Source organism: Erithacus rubecula, assembly GCF_903797595.1.
Source record: "Erithacus rubecula genome assembly, chromosome: 3".
Classification (NCBI taxonomy): domain Eukaryota; kingdom Metazoa; phylum Chordata; class Aves; order Passeriformes; family Muscicapidae; genus Erithacus; species Erithacus rubecula.
In genome coordinates this window covers 132,389,817-132,410,408 of record NC_136689.1, presented here as the reverse complement: position 1 = coordinate 132,410,408, position 20,592 = coordinate 132,389,817, and the positions used below count along the sequence as shown (strand labels likewise).

Below are 20,592 nucleotides of genomic sequence, written 5' to 3'. Positions count from 1 at the left end.
GACCTGCCAGCCCCTAACATCACACTTTAAAACAGTCTTTATTAAGCTGAAATGTGGTATGTTATGCTAGAATATAATTTTTCCATAATTAAAAAAAAAAAGTGAGATTTTTCTTTCATACTATACTGATTAAGGAACAAATGAAGATAGGCCTTGCACATACTTCATTAAAAAAATGGAATCTCTTTGAAGTTTCAGTGATGGGGATCAGTTTATGTTTTCCAGCTAATTCTTCCATTTATATCTGAAGGGTAAATAAGAACCTACAGTTATACACACATATGATGAAGGTTTTTCAAGAAAAAAAAAAACCAAATCAAAACAGCACAGCCTCATAAAAGTATAAGTTATGTTAACATAAGCTATTTTGAATTCTGCTAGTTTCTGTGATATTCCTTTGTTTCCATCTGTTCCTAAGCTTAGTATTCTAACATCCATGGCAGGATTAAAATCTTTTCCCAAATCAGTCAAAATAAGTGCGTTTAATTTACATTTGTATTATATGAAAAATAGTGACATCTGTTTTTTTCCAGCAATCTGATGTTTTCATGTGTCATTTTCCAGTAATTTTAATTTGTTAGCATATCTATAAAACACTCATGATGATTTATTTGGCAATATTGAATTAATCATGATTACTGCATTTACAAGTAAAACTTTAATATTTTAGTATTTCTTAAAAATTTCTAAAGTTGCAAAATGGTGCACAATATACATGTTAAGGAATTAAAGATCAGAATGTTAATTTTTAGGAATTTATTATTACTATAATATTCACCTAAGGTTTCAGCTGAGAGTTAAAAAAAATATTGTATAAATATACCCTTTTCCTCCATTCCTGGAAAGCTGAAAGGATCTAAGCTGTTTCCCCCTGATTTTATGGACAAAATTATGCAGAAGTCAAAATCACTCACAGCAATAAGTCTGGTTCCTAAAAATGCAAAGTGAAATTGAAATGTGAGCTTCATAAGAACTTCTGCACTGATAAAATTTGAAAATCCAGGCATTTAGTTAGATACAAATGTGTCTAGAAATAGCTTCCAACACCCCAATTTTAATTAAATCCTTACTTGGCAGAGGTATTGCATTTAATAGGTGGAAAACCATAGTAACCTCCAGGCATTGCTTTAAATGTTAAAATGATGTAATATTAGGTAGGGAAAATAGAGACTTATGTGCTGATCCTGAGGCATTCTTTCAGTGTGTGTTGCTGAAGGCATATTTGTATTCAGTGCAAGTCCCAAGACAAAAACTCAGGAATGATGATTTCAGTTAACCATAGTTAATCTTCTATGTCAGATATGAATGCCAAAGTTTGGTTTCAATGCTAAATATTAAATCAAGGATCTTATAATTTTTGCTAAAACAGAATGCAATTAACATGATCTTCAGAGTTAGAGTCAGAAAATAAAAATTCCAAAGATGTGTCTCAAATTGTGTTAAAAATTATTTTCATGATTTTACTATATGGTATTGGCCTATGGATAAGCTACCATGCTTCATTGTGCAGAATATAACACACTAAGAATCACTTTGAAGGAAAAGTCTCAGTTCTTCTGTTGGTTTGTATTAGCTCTCCTTTACTAGTTCTTTTCACTGTGTAGAGCATATGGTTTCTTTTGAAATTCATGCTGTTAATTCCTGATGCTTTAACCCTGTGCATATATGTTTTAACCAGTGTAAAGTCATATTTGATTGAATTTTTCTTTAATTTTTGTGTTGAAATAAATTGATACCAACATTCAAAATTACCCATAAGTAAATTCTGGAGAATGCTGCTGAGAAGAATTTAAGCAGCAATATATGTCTTGAATCAGATACATTTCCTCTGATTCACATAAAACTTAGCTATCCAATCCCCAAGGGAATCTGTTTAACAGAAACAAGTCTTTAAGATCTCTATAAAATTCCTGAGGGATGTTTAGCTGAAAATCCTGAAATTAAGGACTTTGCATGGCAAAACCAGCTGCAAATAAATGAGTGCAGCCAGATTACTGTTACGCTCTTCCTGTCACACGTTTTTATATAAATATGGGTCTGTATGTACATATAGAGCTGAGAGGATTACTTTGTTCATTTTCTTGAGATATGTGTCACAACTGCCACAGCACTGTAGTTTGACAGCCAGATTCCAGTTATATGAGTTTTGTTAAGTGGGGTGGAGGTGCTGTATTCCATCTCTTCTTGAGTAATTGAAACAAGCACAAGACATGAGAAACAACTTTTGAAGTTTAGCAACTAGATGGTAAATTGAGATACAAATATTTTTCAAATATATGGGCACATACAATTTTTCAAGTTTGGATGCATTTGCAAAGGGTTGGACAAGACGACCTTCAAAGGTCACTTCCAATCTAAATATTCTATGATTCTTACAAAGATTTTTAATGAAGAAAAGTACTCTTTTTTTCTCTGCTTTTCTGTGTTCTTCTTCTCTCTTCATAGTCCAATATCTTTTTCAATATAAAGCCTGGTTTTTGTAATTAATGAGACGATATTATTTCCAGTGTTCTTGAGAAAACTAAAATTTTCTTGGGTAACTCGGACTAACTAATTTTCATGTAGGAGTTAGTTGTCAATATAAAAATATTTCAAAGCTCTTGTTTTGCAGTGTAAGATTCTGAATATACTGGAGGCATTTGTTCATATATCATGAAGCAAACACATTTTTTGAAAAAAACTTCCAGTAACATGGTAATGTTATTGGTCAACTATTTCTATTTAATGAAATAATTGACCTATTGTAGACCTAGTGAATCCAGATAAATTCAAAATTAAATGCCTTCATCATATTTTAAATCACCATATTGTTCAAATTAAGGAAATAGAATGAGTAATGCAGTTCTTTTAAACTCGGGAAAATCTCGTCAATCACATGAAATAGAAATAATGGGCTTTAGATTTCTTTTCCAATGTTTCTGTTTCACAGTGCTCTGTCCAGCCAATGAAATGCGTCTGGATTCAACAGGTGTTATACTGAGCCCTGGATATCCTGACAGCTACCCAAACCTCCAGATGTGTGCGTGGACCATTACTGTGGAAAAGGGCTATAATATCAGCATGTTCTTTGAATTCTTCCAGACAGAAAAGGAATTTGATATCCTTGAGGTTTTTGATGGTAACTATAGGATGCATAACTTTAGATGATACCTTGTCTTTATCATTGTTTTTATATTGCTTCTGTTTAATTACTATTGTTTATGCACATCATAATTTTTCAGTATAAAAAATCTTAAGCAATTACTTCAATTTTTTATGACAAAAAGAACTGCTGGATTACTTTATTTTAAAATTGTATTGCATGTTACACTTCGACATAATTTTTGTTTTCAGCAGAAATATATATATATATACATAGCTTCCAGTTACAACATTTTTCAATTTTTAAATTCAAATTAATTTGCCATTTATTGAAGAATGTTTTGCATGTATATTAACTGTATATGTATGGTTCATTGTATGTTATTTTAAACTTTGTAACTCCATTTTTCCTCCTTTTTTCCTTTCTTTGTACCAAGGACCAAATAGTCATAGCCCATTGCTCATATCTCTCAGCGGGGACTATTCATCTTCTCTAAATATAACCAGCAATGGCCATGAAGTATTTCTCCGGTGGTCAGCAGATCATGGCACCAATAAAAAGGGTTTCAGGATAAGATATATAGGTATGCAAATGTGACTTTCTGTAATGTGCATAAAATTTTAATGTGGAGCATTTGTTTATGTGAAAAGGGTAATATAAGATATGTCTAGTATCCTTAATTAACCAAACTGAAAGGAAATCCAATGTATTCTATATAGATGAACCTGGTAGCCCTCATCTTGTGAGGTAAAAACCCCCTCACACGTGCTCTGTATAGAATTAATAAAAGACGGGGCTTTAAAATGGCATAAGCCAGTATTAAAAATAAAAGAAGCAGCTTCCCCCTTCTCTGCCCTATTTGTTTGCACTTGTGTGCCTCTTCATACTGGGGTGCTTTTCTAACTAGGTCTTTATACATTTCAGTGTTAAAAATTTTGGTGGGACAAGGGAAAGCATTTTAACAAGGCAGGAGTGAACAGCTATGAAGCAGAAAACCCTGAAGCGTTGAACTCTGTAATTTAAGGTTCAACTGAAGCAGCAATCAACATTAAAAGAGATAAATTAGTATGTGAAAAAGTCAGTATTTTATGTGCTATTAATTCAAATTAGCATATTTATGAATAGTGTGTTGAGATGGTACCTGACAAAGTTGAATTTTAGTTAAATTACTTTTACAGAATTATTATCTAATTTTTTTTTTACTGGAAAATTATATCAATTAGTCAAACTAAGTAGATTCATTCCATTTTACAGCAATTGCACAAGATCTATATTTGATTTTTTTTATGATGACCAAAGATATGAAATGCACACAAAGAAAAGTACTAAGGATAGTATGTGTAGATATTAAAGAAGTTATTGGCATAAAGCTGTTTCACTTCACAAGGTGGATAAAGAAATAACAAATAAAGAAAGAATTCTTTCTGCTGTTTTTTTTTTTTTCTGACTTAATTTTTTGCTACTTCACAATTGAAGAAAAATAATTAAAATCATATATACTGTGAAACCATATCAGTATAATCTTTCCCTTTAGGAAAGGGCAGTTTTCTCAGATTTAAAATGTCTGTTAATTAGGTAAAACTCACTGTTTACTAGACATGAAATAATATATGGTACTGATTTTCATTTCCCATAGTCCCTTTTGGATCTTTTAAAAGAGAAAGAAGAGAAAATTCTTCAGAGTCTTTCCTTACAGGCAGTAAGGGAACTGTTGAGAGGCAGACAGGATGTATTTTCTAGTGATCTGTTTCACACAGAAAATACTGGTATGTTCTTACACACTAAAGTAGAGATCTCTCTATCTTTGGTTCTTTCAGGAAAGTGTAAGTCAGGAGACATTTAGTGTAAGGAAGAGGACACTTTCATAGTATGTGGTCTGAAAGATATAGCAGTAGTTCTGAATCTTCTTTTTCCTTTAATATGTTTAATAAATATTTGTTTTAAACCAACAGCCATATTACTCCATTCTGGTCAGAGGAAACTTTAATGTGAGAAAAATTCTAACTTGAAGTAAGTCATGAGAAATGGAAAGGTTTAAAGAGCGAGTGAAGCACCAGTTCTCCATTTGGCTGAAAAAATAAATATCAAGTTATCAATGTTTCTTCAAAGCATAAAGGAAGCAATTTTAAAGGAAAACTTCAAGCACAGTTTTCTTTCCTACAAAAAGGGAAAACAGCCTTTATGGCTAGCAGCCATTAATCAAATTAATCAGAGACCAAGTTAAACTTTTATACAAACAAAATTCATCTTAAAGTGGTTACCAGATTTTAAGAGCCTTCTGGTACGCTCCTATGACAAGATGCACAAAACTAAATTGCTTAGTACTCAGTGAACAAGGGAAATAAAAGAAACATAGTAAATAGCCAGTATTTAATGTCAGAGTTTGGAAAGTACATAAATAATTTCAGATTATATAAACTGTAACTCTTAGACATATTTTTTCACTTATAATGAGTTATGATTTTTTCTCATAGTCTCTAGATAAGACTTCTGTAAGACTTAATGTGCTCTAAATAAATCAACAACTAAAAGCACATTCAGTAATTTGCCTCCGATTTATGGTGATAGCCATAAATATAATAAAAATGTATTTAAAATGTTTTACTTAACTTTAGTTCAATATATCACTGAACTTAAACGAAAGAACTTATTTAGGACCAGAAAGAAAGGACTATTTAAAAATAGTTATGTTCAGGATGTACTGGTTGTTTCCTTCCTTCAAAAATGTTTACACTACTGAAATGTATACAATTAAAGTTCATATAATAAAGTTCAGTAGTTTATTTGATTTAAAAAGAAGATGGTAAAAAACAAAAAAAAAAAAACCAAACCAAAAACAACCAAACCCCAAAGCTATAGCCAGTCATAAAGGTGAACTATAACTCTGCAAGATTTGGGTTTTGGGAGCCTCAAAAAAAATAAAGACCTTATAATACTTTATTTTTATCACCGTTATATTTTGTGAAATCATCGATGCGTGTGTTGCCAGTACATAAAATACAACTTTTAGAAATGGTTTCCCCATGTCCAATCAGACGCCCACTGAGTTCCACAAGAACTTCTCAAGAATCGTTCCCTGCGTTCTAAAAGCACATTTCATTCATGCAGTGTTTGTGTTTGAAGCTCTCTACTGCAGCACCCCGGAGTCGCCCCCGCACGGGTTCATTGTCAGCCAGACGGGCGGGCAGCTCAACAGCATGGTGCGCTGGGCGTGCGACCGCGGCTTTCGGCTCATCGGCAAGAGCACCGCCGTGTGCAGGAAATCTCCGCACGGCTACTACTCGTGGGATGTTCCAGTCCCTGCCTGTCAAGGTAAATCCTTCTATATAAACAAATATATACTCCAAGAAGCTTTCTAATGTAAGCCATCGGTTTGCTGACTTAGAATGAACGCCAGGGAAATATTTCGTAGTCACACTTCTGCGCCAAAATTTTTCAAGCTTGTTAAAATAAATGTAGTTTTAAGAAATGATATTTCAAGAGGAGCTAATAAGACTGGCATATATAAAATAGTGCTTTACCATTTAGTGAAGAATATTTAAGCACTTAATTCTAATAATAATAATATAATAATAATTTCTGAAATGCTGGTGTTCTTTGAGAGCTGATATAACTAAGTTTTTCCAAGGACTGTGTATATTTTTTATGTATATCTTTGGAACTGGAACTATGTTCTGAAGTTTGTGAAAAAAGAATAAATTTTAATGTTTCAGTTTGATTAACAATATTGCCCAAGCTGACATATAGTGACCAAACATTTCTGTGATATATCTATTTTTAGGGAATTTTAAATAGTTCCTATTGTCATTTTTTCCTTTCAAAGTATCTGACGTGTCAATAACTTTTCTTGTTATTTTCATGTTTTCCCCTTACTAAAAGATAATATTCATAGAATCATACAAGGATTTACTTGGAAGATTCCAATCTCACTGGGATGGGCAGGAACACTGTTCACTTGACCAGGTTGCTTAAAGACAGTCCAACCTGTCCTTGAACACTTCCAGGGATGGGGCAACCACAGCTTTTCTGGGCAACTTTTCTGTGCAAGTTTCCACAAATGTGAAATTCAGCTCAAAACTGCTGTAAACAAAAATGTCATTGGGTGACCCTTGGGAGATCTGTTGTTTCTATAAAAGTCTGTTAGTAAGCATTGCTGGTTGGAATCTTGTTTCTTAAAAATTTAAGGTTAAGGAAGGGATATATTTTTCTTGTGCCACAAGATTGACTGTTAACATGGATAATATAACTCAAAATTTATCAAGTCCCTAATGGAGATTTTTGAATACTGAAGGAGTAATTAATCTCATTGGTAGATACAGAACATCTCAAATTGCAGCTAAAATATATCTGGAATATATTTTACTGATTCTTAAAAGAGACATAAAGTGAATTATGTGTGTTACGTGAATAAGTAATATTGTAGAATTTGTTGATGCTTAGGATTATAATCAATGCTGTTTACATGTTACAAATATTTTGCAAATGGATATTAATTTTATGCACTGCTGAATGCTGGCCCTGATGTAAGACAGTGGACATTGTTCAGGCATCTCTTGCAATTGTCTCAAAGTTCTTATTATCATTAACATGCTTTTGAGGGAAGAGGTTAAGCTAGGGTAATTATGCAGAAAAGAGTGTTATTTGGTTATACCTTGGTTATACTAGTTCTCATCTTGGAATGGATAGATTTGCCTAATCTGCAATCCAAGCTGTTGAGGAATTTAAGAAGTAATAAGCGTGGTCACATGTTTCATTTTTTTGTCATAGAAGTTGTTTCTTTCTTTGGTGAAGGCAAGTGAAATTGTAGTTTTATCAGATGTTTGATAAAATGTAGGAAGATGGACATTCTCGTTTCAGTAAGTTGTCACTTTTTATCTCGCTGTGATCATGTCCTCATACCCTCTAGAGCTTTGAAGTCAATTATAATTTCTTGGAGTCTTCAATTTCTTAATACTGATTTTCTTATTTTCTTCAAAATGTGTGTTTTTTCTCTAGTTCCCAACAGGTACTATGACAGTCATTAGGCATCTGTTCTTATATTTGCCAAGACAGGATGATAGCAAATTAGAAATAGTTTTCTGTGATCTTTTCAGCAGAGTGTGTCTGTACTGTGATCTTTGGCTTTTCTTTTTCCTTAAATTTTCATGACATATGCAAGAGGTTTTTTATGGCAATGCAAGAATAATTTGATATTTATTCTTACACCTCTTTTCTACAAGTTATAGGATTGGTACTTTACCTGTGTCTTAGCTGTGATTATTAGCTTTGGTACTGTGCCACACAGTTGTTATATTGCTTATGAAGCAAATCAGTTTTATGTCAGATCAGCTCCCAGTAGGGGCAAAAATAGATTGCATTCTTTTTTTTTACAAGTATTTATACATAGTCTGAGAGGATTAACCTTCCTGTGTAGGCATGATAGGTACTTTCTTAGGGCTCAAGATTTGACTTCAAAGTAAGGTACTTCAGACTTAAATGACTAAGCCCTTTTTTTTCACTTTTTTTTTTTTTTTTTTTTTTTTTTAAATCTGACCTACATTAGATATATGGATTTAGAATGTGCAAAAGGGTTAGTTTTTACTTTTATTCCCAAAACAGACAGAGCATTATTTAGAGCCATATCTCCTCTTGGTACATTATTTTTGTTAAAGAAAAAAAAAATAAAGTAGTAGCTTGTACTTTTATTTGCATTTTTCAACTTTCTTCTGTAAGAGATAGAGGGACCAGCAAGGAGAGGTGCTATGCTGGATCTTTTTCTCAGCAGCAAATGGGCTGATGAGGAATGTAAAGCTGAAGGGTGAAGTGACTGTGAAATTATAGAGTACAAAATCCTTAGAGCAGAGAGAAAGCAGGATGCTAGCTAGCCTTGACTTCAGAAGAGCAGAATTTGGCCACTTCAGGGATTTGCTTGGTAGAGTACCATGGAACAAAGCCTTAGATTTAAGAGTGGACCAAGATAAGTGGTTGATAGTCAATGGATCACTTCTTCCAAGCTCAGGAATGTTGCACCCTCAGAAATGTTATTAGAGGGAAAGTCAGCTAGAAACGTCAGGACAACAGCCTGGATGAGCAAGGAGCTCCTGGATAAAACAAAATAAAAACAAAGCCTAGACAGAGTGGAAGTGAGGACAGATATATTGGTGATAAAATGAAGACTAAGCAAATTGTGGGCCCTCTCCAGAAGGATACAGGAGACCTTGTTACCTGGGACATGGACAGCTGAGGACTCAGCAGAGGTTTTGACTCTTTGCTGACAAGTGCTTCAGTCTCACTTCCCAAGTCATGGATGACAAAGGCCAGGGCCCAAAGAGGCCTACAGGAAACCTGGAGAGGGACTTTTTACAAGGGTATGCAGTGATAGGATAGATGGAAATGGCTTTAAAATGAAAGAGGATCAATTCAAATTACACATCAGGAGGGAATTCCTTACTGTGGAGGTGGTGAGGCACTGGAACAGGTTGGTTGCCCAGAGGAGCTGTAGATGCCCCATCCCTGGAAGTGCTCAGATCCAGGATGGACTGGGCTTTAAGCAGCCTCATCTAGTAAATTATGTTCTTTCCCATTGCAGAGGGACTGGAACTAGATCTTTAAGACCCCTTTCAACCCAGGCCATTTTATGATTCTATGATTCAATATTTTCAAAAGGGTATTTTATTTCTGCTTTCTAGGTGGTAAAAATAGAATGTTGGAAGGTAATTTTAGTGATTTACCAGAGGTCACAAAGTACACTTGATGGAAGAAATCTGAATATAAACCAAATTAGTTTTTCTCAGACTGATGCCTTATTAATTCAACCAAGCTGGTCATATTTTTTCCCCAGATATTTTCTATTCCCTTTATTTTATTTTCATCTGCACTTTGAATCATTAGCTGCATAGTCATGAACCACTGTTCTTATTTTTTACTTCCTCCATCAAAATGCAAAAGCTCCATTGGATTCGATTCCCTAAAATTTTAAGATAATTTATTTGCATGCTTAAAACACACTAATGAGTTTAAAATTATTTGTTATGAATTTAAGACTAGTGATTTTACAGTGCTTAAGCTCCCTGAGGCCAGTGGAAACTTTTATTTGAGACATAAAAATCTTTGTCTTTCTCTTTACTCAGCAATATCTTGTGGAATTCCTAAAGCTCCACTAAATGGTGGGATATTAACTACGGATTACTTAGTTGGCACCCGCGTTACTTATTTTTGCAATGATGGATACAGGCTATCAGCCAAAGAGCTCACCACTGCAGTCTGCCAGCCCGATGGCACCTGGAGCAATCACAATAAAACACCTCGCTGCGTGGGTGAGTAACATGTCAAAAGTCTCTGCTGAGTCAAAACCCGTCTGTGCATTTTGTTTATTTATCCAGGGCACAAATCTTAACATGAGTTAAACTTTCATCTTCAGGTTACTTTAATCTATGAGTTATTGCTGGCATTGAATTATTATGAAATACATATATGAAGCATATGTAAATGAGACATGCTGAAACTTAACAGCATAAGCAGAATAAACATGATAGAGCTGATAGAATACAATCAAAATAATAATTAATTTACAGTTAAATCGAAGTTAATGGTTGCAGAATTTTTCTGGCAAAGTAATCTCTTCAGGCAGAGCTGCACAATTCATATGTTAACAAAAACTCTTTTTACTATCCAGAATTGCAAAACCTGTGATAATTGTTTTAAACTGATGCCTATTATTTATATTCATCCCATCATTATAGTCCTAAACCAGCTAAACTCAGAACATCACTCCAGAGAAAACTGCATTTGTCTCCTAAAATGAAGTGGCTATCAGCAGTTATAAATGGGATATGAAAACCCAGGTGATTGAAAGATACAGGGATGTCAGTGTCTCATGCACATTAGGATTTGTATTATCTCACCCAATACATGTTGGAAATGGAAGCAAATTAAAACTGGAATATTTTTCAAGGATTTCTCCTTTCTCCTTTTATTTTCTTCCTGTTCTTGAAAATTTCACTCTGTCATTAATTTACCTCTTTCCAAAGAAATTATTAAAATAGAGAAAAGGCAAAGTGGGAATATAGTTATGCACCTTATACTAATTTTTATTCTATTAGTGTTGTAGAATGCTTTTGTTCCATTTCTGGATGAAGAACACTTAGAATTAAGAAATGAGACAAAAATATATGACTGTTGAAATAACAACTTGGATATGGATTTGGTTTTTTTTTTTCTGTCACCAATGTACAGCCTCTCATAGTCTTTCATATCTCATAGTTTACCTGGATAGCAAAATAATTTCTCCATTTAAATGTACTTAAAATTTTAGTAAAGATTCTGATACTTGATATAAAATGTCACAGAAGCTCCACCTATAGTGAATTCAACCATGGTATAGCTCCTATCTACACAAACTGCATCACTCTGCACACACAAGCGCTTCTCTTTCTGGATGATTATTAATTAACTAATACCCAGTAACCACAGCGAATTTCACATACAGCCTTAGTTTTCAAAGATTATGTCACTGTGTTTAAAATACTTTTTTTTTTTTTTGGTTAGAAATGGTACAGATTTTCTCCATTTGCCTGTACTAAGCCACAATTAACTATGTCTTTTTGTTATTTCGGAAGTTGTCACATGTCCAAGCATCAATTCTTTCACCCTGGAACATGGAAGATGGAGAATAGTGAATGGTTCACACTATGAGTATAAAACAAAAGTAGTTTTCAGCTGTGATCCTGGGTATTATGGTTTGGGACCAGCATCTATTGAGTGTCTTGCTAATGGCACCTGGAGTTGGAGAAATGAGCGGCCTTACTGCCAAAGTGAGTACTTGCTGTATCTGCTCATGCTGAACAGATTTCAAGAAAAAAATATTTTACTGGGTGAATTAGATATTTAATAATTTAGTCTTCAAAACAGTTAATTAGAAAAAAATGTTTCTTGGTTGGAATTCCTGGGTATCCTAATGGTTGTTGTTTACAAATAGAATACATTAGATTTAGGGACAAGAACATATCTGTAGGCACTTTTCTGGAGTTTAAAGGTCCCTAAATTTGTAAAGGTACAATGAAAATATTTTCCTATAGGTTTATTTTAGATCAGGGATGCTGTAAAATCTTGAAAAATGCAAATCCTTTGTGTCCTGTCTGCACACTTGATAAAGAAAATAATCTCTCCTTACAGATAGTTACCATGTAGTGTGCATTTGCATATATCCACATCATTCCAACCATTAGCTGGTATGCTGATAACCAGCAATAGTTAATTAAAAAAACAATGGATATTCAGATATTTAAACCAACTAAAGATGTAGCTATCATTGTGTTTCCTTCCTCTACAGCTATGAGAAGCACATTTCTTAAAAAAATTACATTTAGACATCTCTTTCCCAAAACTATGGTTTGGTTACACTTTGAAGCAGCAAAACTCTTTCCCTTTATGGAACAGGGTGTGATGCACTCTCTAGATAGAGAAGTATACAACTGTGATTTTGGATCCTGTATCAGAAATGTGATTATCTGCATGTTTATGTATAAATACAAAAATATCTAAAAGGTCTGTAGATAAACCAGGTTACTATGGCTTAAAATGCATTTATAACTTATTGAAAATATATATGAAAAAAAAAGTGGTTTAAGAATACAATTTCAAAGACACATTAATTATACTGAAAGTTAACCTTTATTTTGAGTTCTTTATGACCAAAAATCTAACATATAATTTAGAGAACTTTTAAAAGTCAGTTGCAATATTTCATCTCTGCTAGTATTAAAAATACTGTGAATATGTCTGTATCTATATCTCTGTGTATATATATTCTACATACTAAATTTATATTTGCATCTTTTTTTGCTTTAATAGACTATCTACTTTTAGCTATATTTTGAGAAGCTTTGTTTGAAATATTATTACTTATTTTCTTCTAGGCATAAAGTGTGCTACCTAATTTCAGCTTCTTATTTACTACTCATAAATTGTTTTTGTTAATTATTAATAGAAAATTGACAAAGAAATATATTATTTTGATTGAAAATATGCTTTCAATTATAAATAAATATCAAGAAATTCCATCAATATAATTCACTTTTTATAAAAATGTAATGTGTAAATGCTAGGGTAAGGATTTAATTATGACCTAGAAGATCAAAACGGCCCCTTCCCAAGGAAGAATAACTAAATCTAATAGCAATTGTGATGTTCCAATACACAGAAAGTACTTGATAAAACCAAGGTAATTAAAAAGCATTTAATAATGTTCTGAGTGGATTTTTTTCTTAACTTTATAGAAATTATTTTAATTTTTCTTCCCCCTCTCTTAAGTATATTTTTAGGGGAAGGAATAGTTTTTGCTTACAGGTTTTTAATCTATGCTTTCTACAGATTTCTTCAAAATATTTCAAGGTATGAAATATATTTATCTGATAGACTATTCGATAAGTATTGTTGGTTGATAGGCATTATTGTATTTGTGTTTGTCAGCTTCACACTTGTGTTTTGTTTTTGTTTTACCATGAAGTTATTTCCTGTGGAGAACTTCCTACACCTCCAAATGGGAATAAGATTGGAACTCAAATCACATATGGATCTACAGCTATATTTACTTGTGACTCAGGATACATGCTAGTTGGCTCTGCAGTGAGGGAGTGTCTGTCATCTGGACTCTGGAGAGGAATTGAGACCAGATGTTTAGGTATGGATACTACTGTCATGAGTTGTCCATTTTCTTTCTCTCTAGGAGACAAAATTAAGCATCTTTTCAGAGAAGCAGACAAGATCTGCTTGTCTTTCTATCAGCAGATACACTGAAGAGAGCTCTGCATCTTTGTGGTTGGGCTGCATTGCTTTTCTCATTAAATTAGAACAATGTTTATATTTTCAAAAATGTTAATATCGTCAAAAAATGCAAAAATCTGTGTTACTGTGTGTTTGTATATGTATTTAAAGTAGAACTATGCATAAACAACAAGACAGATTGATTCCATATGTGTCAGATCTAATATATATCCTCAGTAAAATACCTGCATGATAGGTCTGAACTAAGTGGTTGTGTCATAGAATTAAACAGCATTCTTGAAAAGGTACAGAAGGAGGAAAAAAAAAAGTTTGTGGAAATTTTGACAGGACCACTGCAGCCTTATTTCTGAGAGAAAGCCACTATCAAGACACTTTTTGCAGAATTTGAGACCCTTTGCTTGTACAAGGTTAAGCATCTTCTCTTATTTAATGTATTCTGACATCGTTGCCTGAATTATTTATGAATAAAATGAACACATGAAACATTTCTGATTCATTATCATGTGTACCTTGCATTACTGTATTTACTGTAGAGACTTAGGTTTTAACTCTATATTTAACCAAAAATTTTAATTTCAGTTGAAATCAAAAGTATGTTAGCATTCTGATTTAGAATGAAATATTTGTCCTGTTGTTTCTTGCTCTTTGTAGAGGCATGAATAACTACCAGAATATTCATAATCTGATATTTTCACAAAACTGAACTAGTATATGCATTAAATATAGGTGTTTGTTGCATTGTACAGACTGCCATTCACCTTTTTAAACTACTTTTTCCCAAATAATTTTTCTTCTGTAAAACAGCATTATTTGCTAATGTTTACTTAAGTGAATGACTTATGAATGAGCTAAAATGTTGCTTATCAAGCTACAAGTATGCAACTGGAATACTCCCTGACATACAGCAGAGAGGGATGGAAGCTTTGCTTTTGTTTCATTTTAACAATGGAAACCATTTAACAGAGGAAAAATAAGACCTTAATTTTAATATTTTTCATCTTCTAAATTGTCAGCAATTACAAGATGTTCTAAATCTAAATTTTTGAACCACCATTGTACATGCATAATCAAAATGTTCTGCTTTTTTTCTTGCTTGCCTGCTTGTTTTCATTTTTACTCATTTTTCTGCAGAATTTACAAGTGTCGAAGTTTGATGCAATGTAAAAATTTTCTTCATAGAAATATTAATCTAAAACCAGATAAATTGTTTGCTATTTATGACTAGCACAGTGGAAAAATACTTGCATTTAAGAATTTTATCAAAAAAACTTTATGACAAGTGAAGATCAGCACAGAATTAATTGAATGACTCCTTCATTTGCCTGTAGAAATAAAATCGTAATATAATTTAATAATAGTAACAAGTTACATAATCTTTACTTGCAAATTAAAAGTGGACCCCTACTTCTTAGAAGAGATTCATTATTATTCAGTTCATACAGTATAATGTCCAGTAATAATAAACAGTTAAGAAAACAACTATATAACTAGAGGAGAAAACAGTAATCTAAACCACACCTATTATATCAGACTAATAGCATTACAGTTAATCTTATAATGCATATCTTTAAAGGTTTACTATAGCAAATTCCTGAAGACAGCATGAAAACAAGTATTACTCAGAAAAATTAGAATATACATCATATGTATCATGCAAAAAATGTATACTATGCTGAAAAAAAGAAAAAAAACCAACAACAACAAAAAAAGAAAGCTAGTGACAGAGCAAATTTATAAAAGGGAGGGAGGGACAGCTGCCAAAATTTCTCTTGCAACAACGCTGCCTACTGTGTTACATCACTGTGAAGGAATGAGCTCCCTGCAGACTCAGAATAATCCAGTTCAATTCTTGTTTCTTCCATGAGTAATTTGGGACTTAAGATAGAGGGATGAGCTCAGCTAATGACAAATCAGAAATAAGAAATATTTTTGAGAATGTTAGTGGAGGTAAGGGGAGGAAATAGAGGACATTAAAGAAGTATTAGAATGTAGGAGAAAGGAGATCAAATACAGCAGGAAGACCTACAGAGTGGGTATTTTAATGGGTCAAGAAATGAATTTTTGTGCTACTTATCAGTAAATTTCACTATGTACTTCTAATGTTTTTGTGCTTTCAGTTGTAAACATTTTTTATCATTTATCTTACAACCTTTTCACTTTCACTTTCTGAAAAATGTAGTTGGTCTTGAACTGAAGTGATTACCAATGTATTTCTGTTTTAACTTTTGAGGATGCCCTTAGGCATACACTTAGATTACACACATGAAATTCTACAGGATTACATAATACCTTTTTCAAATATTTTGTTTAAAAATGTAATTACTTTGTTTCTGAAAGTGCTACAGAAATAATTACATTTAATTGTTGTGTTAGATAGCCTGATTTTAATTCCAGGTATGTGTAATTTAAAATATTTATGAAAAGTGGAATAAACAAGAATCTAAGTATCTGCATCTCTATATAATCAGATATAGATGAGCATTAGAACTGAGATAAGCTTTAAATCAAAAATATTGACTAAAATCCAAGTTATGTTATTCCATGATACTGTGAACAGTAGTGCATGATTTTGAGGACAGCCATAATAGTGTGAGAATATGATGATAGGTTTCACAGCTCTTTTTTGCCTTTCTTTTCTCATTCTGGCTTCTTTACTAAAAGATGGGTAATTTATGGATAATTAATCTGTAGCAAAAATTAGAACACTTAACACAACTGCTTTCCTTTCTCAATCTCATTTTTTTTTCTTTAAATAATACCTAAATGACAAAGTAATACTTCATGAGTAATCACATTATTACAATCCTAGGATATTGGCTTCTTGGTGCTTATTCTGCATTGTTGATGAGAAGAAACAATGTTCAAATTGAAAAAAACAAATGAAACAGAATAGAGCTTCTGAAGTAATTCTATTGTCAAAGTTTAAAAAGCTAAATGTTTCAGGACATTTTATTGTGAAAAAAAATCACTTTAGTCTTTTTGAATAAAATAACAAGCAAATACTAGAATCATGACTGTTGTGTCTCCTAGGTTACAAACTGTCTCTCAATTTATTATGTTTGATCTTTTTCTGTACAGGTAACACTAAAACTGTCTATGTAATAAATCGTGAGAAACATTCAGAAACATGGAATATGGAATTTTTACTGAATATCCTACTTATAAAAAGAGACTGACAAATCTGTGATTTTGTTACACATTTTCCTCTTGGAAAAGTACTTAGATACTCAACAAGAAATTTATTATTCTTTTGTCTGTTTACATGAAAACTTAGCATATTTACAGTTTACATATTAAAAATTTTATATTTTGCATTATTTCTTTTATTTATGACTTTTTTTTTTGCTTTAATTTAAAGTCAGGAATAACATTCATCATAAAAACATATATTATCATACCTTTTTTTTTTTTTTAGTGTATTTATTTTAATGCCTGTTATCAAATGTTTAGTAAACTGGGCATTTCCTAGAGTAGAAGTGGATAAGGTCTACTTTAATAATTCTATAGTACTATCAGGTAAACTTTAGAATTAACTAGTATATGAATGGTAGAAAATATTTCCTAAGATTTCTCTAACACTAATTTTTTTCCCCTTTCCTCATTAGCACTGTTTTCAAATATTTTGATTAGGTCAAAGGAGAAGCTTTATCAGAACATTACTTTTACACATCACGATTTTAGGATCAGGACTACTTTTTCCTCTTTTTTTTTTTTTTTTAATATATATATATATATATTTATTTCTAAAGCATATTTTGTGGGTATTTTTTGCCTTATAAAATATTTTACACACTTTTAGTTAACATTTTAGACTGCTTAGTCAAAAACACTTGAAAAGTAAAATTATCAAAGAAAAGTAGAGCATTCTTTGAAAAGTGTTTCTTTTAATACAATTCTTATATATAATGGAGCAGCTCTTTTCTTAGATTATTGCAAAGTATTCTGATTTCTTTGTAGGACCTTACTCATTATTAATGTCAATGTGCAAAGTTCCATACTTCTCTTTGAAGAAGAACTGAGCTGCTTTCAGTTGTGGTAGTTACATGACTGATAGTAATTTTAAGAGTTGTTTAGACATCTCATCAATGAAGACTACATTAAAAGACAGCAAAAATATGATTTTTAATCAATAATTAAACTAAGAGAAAAGATATCTTATGCACACATCTCTTTTTTGTCCATTGGTGAGCTAACTCCATGTCTTCACATCTCTTTAACTTGACTCTAACCTCTTCATCTCACTGTTCAACACCTAGCACTTAATTCCTTCTTCTTTCTCAATTCCTCACAACATCTAAACATCCTGATAAAATAGATCTGTTAGTATTCTCTCCCTTACAGTAATTTCTGTAATTTCATATGGGATAGACCCAGCAACTTTCAGAACAATAGTTTTGTTCAGTTCTGCATATTAGTATTAAATCTCAAATAAAGGTAAATTATGAAATATTATTAAATTTTTAAAGGTCTGTAAAATCTCGTATTTTGTTGTTAATTGTGGCATGATTAAATGATGTTAATTCAGTTAATTTGGAGAACACCTTTATGAAGTGTCCCTATGAATAAAAATGCAAATATAAAGAATGAAGTGTATTTGCTTAACAAGATATAAGGAAGTGTGGTTCCCATACATGGGTACTACTAAAGGAGCTAGTATTAGAAAAGAGTAATAGCAGATGGATAGAACAAAAGAGCTGTTTATGTTAGTGTGTAAATTAAATGCCAACATTTGCACTTCCTAACAATAATATCAGGAATGCCTCTCAGTTCTTCCCCTAAGAGAAAGGCTACATTCTACATACTGTGTCTTTGTCTGAATTAAAAAAAAAACAATCCATCAGACTGAGCAGATCATGAAACAAATAATTGATTCTGAATTATCTACATTTGCATTACATATGGTTCAGAGCATTTTCCTTGGTCTCTATCTGGTCTAGTCCTCTGGCCTAAATGCCATCATTATTCATATGGTTCTAAGTTGTCAAAAAGATCTGCCAATAATTTTGACTACTTTTTCTTCAAAAGGAGATGGAGCACATTTTGTGCACCCAATTGAGCTTCTCAGTGTTCTTCCTTTGAAAGGAAGTTAATTTGTTCATAGTAAAACCACTCGGCACATTTAAGAGTTAGAAGGAAGATCTGAACCAAAATTCTAATGTGAACACAACCTTTGATGTGTTAGCTGGGGAATATTTATCCCAGTTTTACTCAACTCTTTTTTTTTTTTTCTTTCATAAAAAAATACTGTTTTAATATGCTAATGATCACTGTTGGCAGCTTGTTATTTGTGAAGGAAAAACCAGTTATCCATCAGCTCTACACAGAGCATTGTTGTCCATGGAATTAAAAGAATAGCAGACATGCCATCTGAGGCAAAGCACCCATGTCAGCTAACAGCAAAGGATGTTCAGTGCATTAATCTATCTGTGGTATTTTTTATATTTTCTCAAACAGCTTTCAGTTACTGAAAAGTTTCTGTGTCTATGCAATCTCTGAAATGTAACCTCTCTGCCACTATTTTCATACTTGAAACTTCTAGAATGTTATACAAACAACTAACTCCTTCATCTTCACTGTTCTTAAATATCTTTTTTTGAACTCTTGGTATTTTAATTGAGGGGGATTCTGTATCTCCAGTGTTACTGAATTAATATATCTGGATTTAGCCATATGCTTCTCTTTGTTCTTCAGTGCTACTGTATAATAATAACTAGACTTTCAAATTAGGTATATGATGTTTCATCTTTAAAGAATTATTCAGCTGTTCAAGGAATTCAGCAGAGAACTTCCCTCTGTGGGCCATGGATTAAAAAAGATTTAAAATAACTTTACCATTCATCCTGAACAGTTTTAGTACAGCTTGAGCAGCTGTCAAGATGAGGCTCTTCTGAAAATAGCAATAGAAATGCCCCAAGCTCTGTTTTGTCCAGGGCTGTGCTTTCTTATATCTTTTTATGAAGTGCAAGCCCTGTAAAGAAGGTAAAAAAAAAAAAGCCAGGAAATAATTCTTTCTGTTCAGTTGAGGTCATCTTGACAGGTTAATTAACTTTGTTGAATAATAAATAACATAAATCTCTGTTTTCAATAATACATTGGTATGTAGATTTGTTTCACTACTGTGCTCATATTTGACACAACTGACAAGTAAAATAAGCATAGATACTTTTTTTGTTATTTAATGTAAAGATTCTGTATTCATTTATTCCTGTTCTTTTCATCTCATAGAAAAACCTGCAGAAAAGAAATCTCATTTACAGCTATGGTTTCAAAGGTTTTGACACCAAGTTATTATGCTCATTCTTCATTGCTAGAGCAGGATTTCATGTCAAATTTGGTAATTTATTTGGTCCTCACAGGTTATTAATATCCTTCATTCCCAATCTTTGACTAATTTTGTTTTATAATAATATTTCATGCAATTATTCTTCTCAAGTTTTGCTAGACTGGATATTGGAGTGTTGTATTTCTTATTTCTCATCTCAAATCTACTACTGAGTAAAACCTTCACATTTAGTCTCTTAAATACTTTTTTTTTTTTTTTGTAATTTTCAGTTGTCTTTGCAAAAGTGGTACCTTTTGATTCAGTATTACAAGAGAAGTTACATTAAGACCCGTGGGTCTCATCTGGATTCATAGAACTGCTACAAATGTCATTTACATCTATGTCATTGAAAAAATGGGACTACAACTGGTTTTATGGTGCAGCACAAAAATAGAGAGATTGACAATGGACAAAGATGTCATGA

The 20,592-nt window shown here is 32.3% G+C and overlaps 1 protein-coding gene and 1 long non-coding RNA gene across 4 annotated transcripts in view; one reads left to right on the top strand and one right to left on the bottom strand.

Annotated features, from left to right (window-relative positions):
• Positions 1-20,592, top strand: part of CSMD3 (CUB and Sushi multiple domains 3) — a 568,112-nt gene that overhangs the window by 489,908 nt on the left and 57,612 nt on the right. For 2 of the 3 annotated variants that reach the window (XM_079302232.1, XM_079302230.1), the window contains 6 exons: positions 2,930-3,118; positions 3,519-3,665; positions 6,206-6,394; positions 10,192-10,377; positions 11,680-11,874; positions 13,569-13,742. In XM_079302232.1, coding sequence (XP_079158358.1) covers positions 2,930-3,118; positions 3,519-3,665; positions 6,206-6,394; positions 10,192-10,377; positions 11,680-11,874; positions 13,569-13,742 — 1,080 coding nt within the window. The remainder of the gene's footprint in view (positions 1-2,929; positions 3,119-3,518; positions 3,666-6,205; positions 6,395-10,191; positions 10,378-11,679; positions 11,875-13,568; positions 13,743-20,592) is intronic. The other variant, XM_079302231.1, reaches the window with a different exon arrangement.
• LOC306800288 overlaps positions 1-20,592 on the bottom strand; it is a 448,386-nt gene that overhangs the window by 370,722 nt on the left and 57,072 nt on the right. The gene's annotated exons all lie outside the window — the stretch shown is intronic.